This window comes from Limulus polyphemus, unplaced genomic scaffold (assembly GCF_000517525.1).
Source record: "Limulus polyphemus unplaced genomic scaffold, Limulus_polyphemus-2.1.2 Scaffold4147, whole genome shotgun sequence".
Taxonomy (NCBI): Eukaryota; Metazoa; Arthropoda; class Merostomata; order Xiphosura; family Limulidae; genus Limulus; species Limulus polyphemus.
In genome coordinates, this window is record NW_013669757.1 from 39,131 (window position 1) to 47,803 (window position 8,673).

Sequence of the window (8,673 nt, forward strand, 5' to 3'; positions counted from 1 at the left end):
ATTGTATATTGTGTTGAGATTTGCTATTATTTCATCAAACACCTGAACCAAACAATTATACAAACATAATAACACAAAATTTTAGAGACTTCTCAAAGAATGATGTGTTTAACCTTGACAGCTAGCCATTGTATATTGTGAGAAGGAGAGGCTTGTATCAAACAATCCAGTATTAGAGTCAAATTGTATAAGCTAAACATAGACTTATTATCATACATTCCTCAAATTCCTTGAAGTGTTTAGACAATATTAAACATGTGGACATTTCTAGAAAAGTGGTTCATGCTTTGTAAGCCCATGTGCAAACTATTTGTATAGTAGCATTTTAATGTTATTTGGTTGTTTTGTGCATTACTTAATGTTGTGATTTTAACTTTTCTGTTGTAAAGTATGTCACAGAAATCAATTCTATAGTTTATTACAAAGATACTTAGACTACAGGTAGTGGTGCTAATGTTGAGTCTCTGGCTCAAACTGAAGTTAAGCAGCTGAGTTTTTGGACTACTGATGTTGATTTGTCAACCTCTGCTGGTGCAACTTCCTCAACCTCTTTACTACTTTGGTTAAATACCTGAAGAAATGGAAAGAGAAACATGAAAGGCTGTTTTTTGATACATCCTTTGGAGGGGCATTTTGAAAGTACTGCCAAGAAGTTTTGAAAAATGATTTAGATGCATTACATAGAACAGGTGGAGTTTTCATAACAATTCCATTTACCAATTTTCAAAAAGCAACTGGAAATACCCGAGAAGCTCGACAAACATTCTAAATCTGAGAAACATGCTTCATGAAGAGGGTCTTAAAAGATTGGTTCATACTTTACTTGTTCAACAGACGACTCAGGAACATAGTTGCAGCAGTGATGTAATGGCTGCATTTGTGAGAAACATCTACTTCTTAGCAAAAGAAGAAATCCCACATACTATGTAGGAATATTTGAATTTTGATCTTTCTATGCTACAAGATGATTCTCTGAAGCAGTGGATGGAAAATCAGAGTGACTGTTTGACACATGTAAGCAAAGCTATAGCTTGTGATCTGCTGACCTGTATTGCCAAAGTTCTAGATGTTTGTGATGCCTTGGAATTGAATAATAAATATTACTCTATAATGGCTGATATCAACAATGTGGGATAGTTGTCAATTTTGATTCGCTATATGACTGATTGTGGTGAAGTAAAAGAAAAATTCTTGAGCATTACTGTTATAGCAAGCACTGATTCCAAAACCATTATGAGCTTATGAAAAGAAATCTGGATTACAAGAAAATAATTTCTTGCGCTTTCGAAAGAGCTGCCAATTTTTCATTAAAAATAAATGGTGTGTATAATCAACTTTCAGAGAAAGCAGGAAGAAAATTCCTTATATATATACAGCAGAGCTCATCTTTTATCTATAGCCTTAATCAGTGCTAGAAGTAAAATTGTGTCTGTAAAGAGGGTTCTTCATGTCATCAGATAGATATATTCATTATTCCATAAGTCATCAAAGCATAAACCCAGGTTGCACAAGGTTCAGAAGTCAATGAAAGAACCTGAAGTTTACAATTTCCTGTAATACTTACCTCTGCTTACACTTTAGCTTTATCTTGATGAAAGGTTCTCTTCTTTACCCGTCTAAGTATGAAACTACCTTACTTGCTCAAGTCTTTATACCCAGTATATTAACCCTAGTGATTTTAATCTTATGATTTTTTCCACCTACATCAATGTCTTATTGGAAATACATTTTCAGTATCGGAAAACATAAACTTCCGAAACACACTTACAGGAGGTTGCATGTCGAGCCACCAGAATTACGAAGAGAAGGCAAGCAACATCTAAATGGTCAAACCCTCACTCCCATCTGAAGAAACACAAAATATAACAAACCAAACTTGGAATTATGGGCCCAGGCACCCAACTTGAAAGTTATAGAATGTTGCATGCAACCACCAGAATTAGAAAGGAAGACAAGTAACAACAAACTGGACAGGTCTTCCCCCTAACCTGAAGAAGCTCAAAATGCAACAAACCAAACTTGGAATTATAGAACCAATTCATACCTCACCCATCCTGAAGAAATAGAGATAATCTGGCCTGTGATTACAAACCGAAATCCAAGCTCCTCAACCTGGAAGGCAAGGTAACACCTCCTGCCCCAGAATTATGAGGAGGATAGTTTGACCAATCTCTCACAGACGTGACACTCCTCATGCAGAATTATGAGCAGTTGAGAACTTTCCATGATCATGAAAAGTAAGAGAATATTCAAAAAGAAGGGCCATGCTCAAACAACATGGATAGTGAAGTATCCTCTCTGAACTAGAATTACAAGGAAGCTCCCACCTAGGCTGGACCAGCTCCTCACCCTGACATATGCCCAAAACTATCCAGGGTTAAGGGTATCCAGCTTCATCCTCTTATCGTTGAGTGAAATAAGGAGTACAAGCATCACTCAGGAGGAATAGACCCCTGTCCACCACTCCAGCAACTGGAAGCTGAGAATGATAAGGACTCCTTTGCTCCACTAGAAGAGAAGGGGGGGGGGGTGACTTGCATTTGGAAGTCCTGAAAAATGATGTTCCAGAAACAGTGCAATAGATGAGCCACATTCCCAATTCTGAAAAGCAAACCAACCCTGATTTTTTCAATTCAGGGGTTAGCAGGGATGGGCAAAGTGCCTTCTTGCTTTCCTCATGATAGACCATGAGTAGCAGTAGAGTAGTGTATATTATATCTGATATACCACAGTTATTCACCACCCAGGGAGTGCCAAGATGGTCTTATGGAACACCCCATCTCAACAGAGCTTGTTGCTACCAAAAATATAATTACTCTACTGGCAGCTATTGAGGATTTGTAAAAGCATACCTGACCAAGCAACACTCACCAATGAGTGGAATCCAAATGAGAATGATGAGAAGATCTCTGAAAAGGATGAAATTACTCACATTTGTCACTATCAAGGTGGGGGGGGGGAGTGTAGAATAGCCATGGGGGGTAGCCAAGACCCATCCAAGGAGAATAAAAAACTGGAGCAAGTGAGAAAAAAAATCAGACCTATGCTAAGATGGGCAAAGGAAATGAAACCCAAGCAGTTGAGTAATAGCTGTAGTGTGAGAGAAGGTAAGTATGTTTTGTGAAGTCATCCACCATGATAACCTTTGGTAGTACTTTGGTGAGTGAATGTCAAGCTGAGTAACTTCAGAGAAAAATTTGCCACAAGAAAGTCAACCTACCGAACAGTCTGGGGTTCCTGTTGAGACCACTTCTCGTGGATGATCAAGCATGGAGACATTAGTGGATTTGCTCAACCACCTACCCAAAGAGAAATCCACCAGTAACAAGACAATACATGATGATAAGGGACAAGAGGTCATCATGTCTGCATACCATAACCCCGAGAGAAGAAAAACCACAAAAAAATTTGGTGAATAGACAGTTTAGTGCTGTTTTATTTGTGAGTATTAAGACTGTTCAAGGGACTTCATAATCCAGAAAGGGGGCAGCATTGTCTGCTTTATTTTCAATGTTTTAATTTATATATTTGCTAGAGGGTACAGTATGTTACAGTCTGGAAAATCTGTGTAGAAAGTAAGATATAAATACAAATGAAACAGTAAATCAATGAGTAATGAATGAGCAGTTAATAATACTGTGTAGTATTCATTGAGTGGTTCAGTGCTATTCAATTACTCTTTGAGTTAGCAATGTTTATTGATCAGTCAGTTTTGTGAGGAAATTTTATAAGTTAGGTGTACATGTCACAGTTTATATTAAAATGTTGTATTTGAAGTAAGAACCTACATATAGTTGTGGAGGTTACGTTAAAATGATATTTAAGAAATTAGGAAGACAAGTGAATTTGACTGTAATAAACATTATACAAAAAATGAATTCATTCATTATACATCGACCAGACTTCACATCATTTTTTACTAAATAAACCAAACGAACCAACATTATGATAGCACACCTTTCCCAAAAAATTGAAAGTAATTTGTAAAATATATAATGCTTTTTTTTTGGCAGGCTATCATTTATCTAACACAATGAAGGTTATGATTATAGCATATATATAAATACACATGCCGGCAAACCTAAAAATCCTCCGATGCCTATCTTGCTACAAAATTAAGACATTTTCCTCACAATAGAATAGAGGTATCTGCAAAAGGTACATTTAATCAACCTTTTTACAAAAGAACCCTGCCTGAATGAATTCTATGGAATTCTGGTATATGTTTATCCTTAGGTTAAATAATCACTCAAAAACAGGTCTATGTACACTCTTACCTTTCATTGTAATGATTACTGTAGTTTCTCTTTACATCATTGAGATGATAAACAGAAGATTGTGGTCCATCACTGTAAGCCACTTGATGCTGAACACTTTTGGCACTTACATAATCAAGTTCAGTCTCAAGTTCTGATAATAGATTGTCACTTTCATCTCCACTATCTGGACTATACTCTGAAGGGGTGGAAGAAATTTCTCCTTCTGTTTTGATGCATGGCACAACAGAATTTTGATGAGTAAAGCTGCTTGTAATGTTATCCATAGCCTGTACATGAGCATTCATCCTTGTCAAGTCGGTAACTTCACTTGAGTTATTTTGCACCTCCAATTCACAATCTACACCAGGTTTCTGAATTCTTTGAGTCGTGGAAGTGGTACATATTGAAAGCTTGCACAAATTACTATTAGATGAAGAAGTAAATCTATCATCATTTTCTTCTCTGTCCTCCTTTTCATTTTTTGGTACCAATTCAGTGTGAAAACTATTGAGTTGTTCAATGCCTTCTTGCTTTTCAAATATATTACGATCTTTTACATCGTCATCGTTTTTATTAGATGTTGAGCAAACTTGAATTTTACCATTTTCTTCTACACTTTCTGTTCCTTCATTCTGTTGTGGACTTGACTGAAATGTGCTACATTCTTCTATAGTATTCTCTGTTGGGCTGACCTGTTCTTCTGTATCTCCCTTTACTGGTAATCTTATCTGATTGTAATCACATTCACCCAAACATTCTTGTTTTTCATTTGATAGTGATATCATTTGATTAGGTTTTTCTTCCACATCTTGCACTTTGCTCTCCAGTACTTTATTTTTTTCACTTTCTTGACTTTCATTTTCAGGGGTTTGAACTTCATTTGGGAGGTAGTTTTTTTCTCCTTCCAATCCTACACTTTCTGTTGATTCATCTTGAACAGAAATAAGTTTTTCTTTAGTTTTTAATGTTTCTTTTTGTAGGAATGTTGTCTCATCGAAGCATTTTTCTTTTTCCTCTTCTTGTTTTACATTCTCTATTGGCCTAGCTTGAATACAGTCATCTTCTTGTTTTACATTCTCTATTGGCCTAGCTTGAATACAGTCATCTTTTTGTTTTACATTCTCTATTGGCCTAGCTTGAATACAGTCATCTTCTTGTTTTACATTCTCTATTGGCCTAGCTTGAATACAGTCATCTTTTTGTTTTTCAGTTTGTGGGAATTTCATACAGATGGCGTTGTATTCTTCCTCACCTTTTAGTCTTTCATTATGTTTCAATCCAACCTGAGAGAGTTCATCGTTTGTAGTAACTGAACAGTAAATCTCAATTTTAGATTGTTCACTACACAGTATACCACTACTGTCAGTTTTTATACATTACTCCCTTTGCTACTAGAAATATTTAACAGATGTTCTGAAGAATCTCTAAATAACGTACTACAATCCTGGTTTGCACATGTGCTTTCAGATGTTGCAGACATGCGAGTACCAGATGTTTCGAATGAATGATCAGAAGACGTTCCATGCACATCTGTTTCTGCACTTTTGAGGCAAACATTGTTTTCAACTATCCTTTCTACAGCTATTTGTACATCTGCACTTTCTGAACCATTCATCTTAACTAAGCTTTTTTCTGTTGCATGGTTCATTTCTGCTATTCAAAAAACTATTCTTTGTAATACTTTCTATGTCATTAGGAAATGATCTATATTTTTCAGTCATGAAGTACTTTCTCTCTAACTTTAAATCTTCTCATACATTTAAAATATGAGTAAATACTACAAGCAATCTTTTGGTTCATGTGTCAATAAGCCTGAGACAAAATACTTTTCTCCATCTTGATTCACCCCACACGTCTTTTAGTAATTTTCCAAAGCTTTGTAAAAAATATCTGGAAAAAACAACAACAAGAATAATGTATAGTACTCACAATTATAAATGTCAAAATGTCAGTCAACAAGTTTTTTTTTCAGGATGTTATGATTAAAAAAAACTAAAAACATATTCTGCCCAACAAAACTTTCTAACAAATAGGTTCTATTGTCTCATGGCAATTAAATGTTGACAAGTCTGTAAATCCTAGTATATGTACTACACAATGACTTCCAAACTGTTTTAGAATTCAGTCTATCCGTGTATACAGGATGTACCACCTTCATGTAATCAATCTTCTTTCTTACCAATCATTGTCACTAATCAATAAATGGTACAAACTACATATGTTAATGTATTAACTTAATTAAAAATTGTACAATAAACAATAAAAACAAATGTAAATTAACTGTATTATCTAATACTGTTTTTTCAACATGTACTTAGAAAGCAAGTAACTGTTATCTTTAAAATTTACCAATAAAAATTACTTAAATCATTTAAATATCCATAACATCACAAAGTAACTAACATTAAGTAGTTTTTTTTTAATGTCATTGGTGTTTTTGTTACGTAAAATAAGTTGATTTGGAAACACCTAAGTTGTGGTGTTAATATATAGTGTTCCTAAACAGACAGAAAAGATACATCACTGACTAGAAATCATGTATTCATCACAAACTAATTAAATGCTAAAAGCAAAAAAATATGAATAGAGGAATTTCAATTTTTTACAAGAAAAATTGTCAAACATTAATATATGGGCTTTGCTCAATGTTTTTAACATTTACAAAAAACAGTTATTTTCACTCATTGGGGGTGGGTCATCGTTAGTTTAAGTTCGGAAAGAAAAGGGAAATATCATCATAGTTTGTGAAGTATTGATATGACAATCTTATAAGGATCAATTTTATTTTTGTATGCAAACATTCACGATTGGAATGTTTTATGAAGCAGCTACTTGTTACACAGATGAAGTCCCGATTTAGTTGTAAAAGTACTGCATAATGAAAAAATGTTTTATTTCAGTATACGGTACTAGTCACAGTAAAATCTGTTATTCGCTAATTAGTTGCACAATTGACTAATCTACTCGGATATTTCAGTTTTACATTTATACACTGGGAGAAATGTTATAATGCTTGTAGATATCTATCAGCTGGTAGCAGTGTTAATTGTTAGTGCTACAATAAGGCTTTCATTAAATAAATTACAAAAAATGGTGAGTACCCATTCACTTTTTGTGGGTTTGTTTAAGATTTTCTGAAAATGGAGAAATGATGCAAATTTCATGGCCACTAGCTACAAGTAAAAATAATAACATTGTGAGCAAAAGTAATTTTGTTTTCAAGATTTCCATTTTCCTTCCTAAACACTTGAAGCACATTAGTACATTTTTTTTTTATGAAGTACAATACTGTCAAGCTACATCAAGACAAAATGGTAATCCACCTACAACAGACCTCAATAATCTCTTAAAAGCTACTGGAGTGTTGCACAGTCAAAGTAACAGAAAATTAAATTGTCAAAGTCCATTGATTGCCTGCTGTGGATTCTTCTTTCAGCTTTGTTTGTCTACTTTACCCTTTAACATGCATTCTTCAAATCCAAAGTTTTAAAAACCACATAAACAGACATGTCTTTTTGTAATGTAATTCACTCTATTGTTAGCTTGTACAAGAACAACAGGAGCTAACTAAAAATTGATTTTATACTGTCTCTTAGCTTCTTCCACAATGCTTTATTTGAAAAACTGGCAGATATTAATGAATTGGCGAAGTAATTGTGATGTAGATTATATAGAATAAAATCTTACTCATTATAGTCAGCTGGATAAAATATGTTTGTTTTTGTTATCAGATCATGCATGATCTTTTTAAGATTAACATTTTCCTTATCTGAAAATGTATTTCAGATAGAAATGTAACTCTGCACCAACAAGAACTATTAGCTCATGTGCAACTGCTATGTAATTTCCTGAACATGCCACAAGCCAACTTCTGCCTACAGCTTAGTTACTAAGCTTGATAAATTACAGTGGAATTCTATGGTATTGATATAGTAATTTATGATTTTTTAAGTTATTCAAATGTATATATAAAACCTAAAAAAATTATTTTGTTTCATATCCTCCACGTTCAAAATTTGTAAAGGCTTAGCAATCTATGTCAAGCAGCAACCGAGTACAAAGGTCATAACTAGAAGAAATAATTGTTCGCTTTACTTCTTTGTTTACTGTTCTATGTTTTAAGAAAAATAAGTTTAAGAACTTATTTCAAAATAGCAATAATCTATATACATATATAATGTATAATAATTGAAATGTGACTGTATTTTACAAAATACTAGTCTACTAAAACACAGCCAAGACAAGTTACTTTGTACAGACCAAAGATCAGTTTTATGTTACTGGATACGGTAACACCAGTGCACATATGCTGCATCATTGTAACTTCTGTATTGTTAGCCAGGCATGGTGGAAAGGTCAATATAATAAAAATAATAATTATATATAAATGTATAGTGTTATAAGATTTAAGCTA

General features: G+C 33.9%; 1 protein-coding gene across 1 annotated transcript in view; it reads right to left on the reverse strand.

Moving 5' to 3' along the window:
- The window catches only part of LOC106470658 (coiled-coil domain-containing protein 186-like), a gene marked incomplete at its 3' end in the record, with an annotated part of 55,573 nt that overhangs the window by 38,963 nt on the left and 7,937 nt on the right, over window positions 1–8,673 (reverse strand). The window contains exon 2 of the mRNA XM_022399290.1: window positions 4,278–6,149. Within this exon, the coding sequence (XP_022254998.1) occupies window positions 4,278–5,485 (1,208 nt within the window). The remainder of the gene's footprint in view (window positions 1–4,277; window positions 6,150–8,673) is intronic.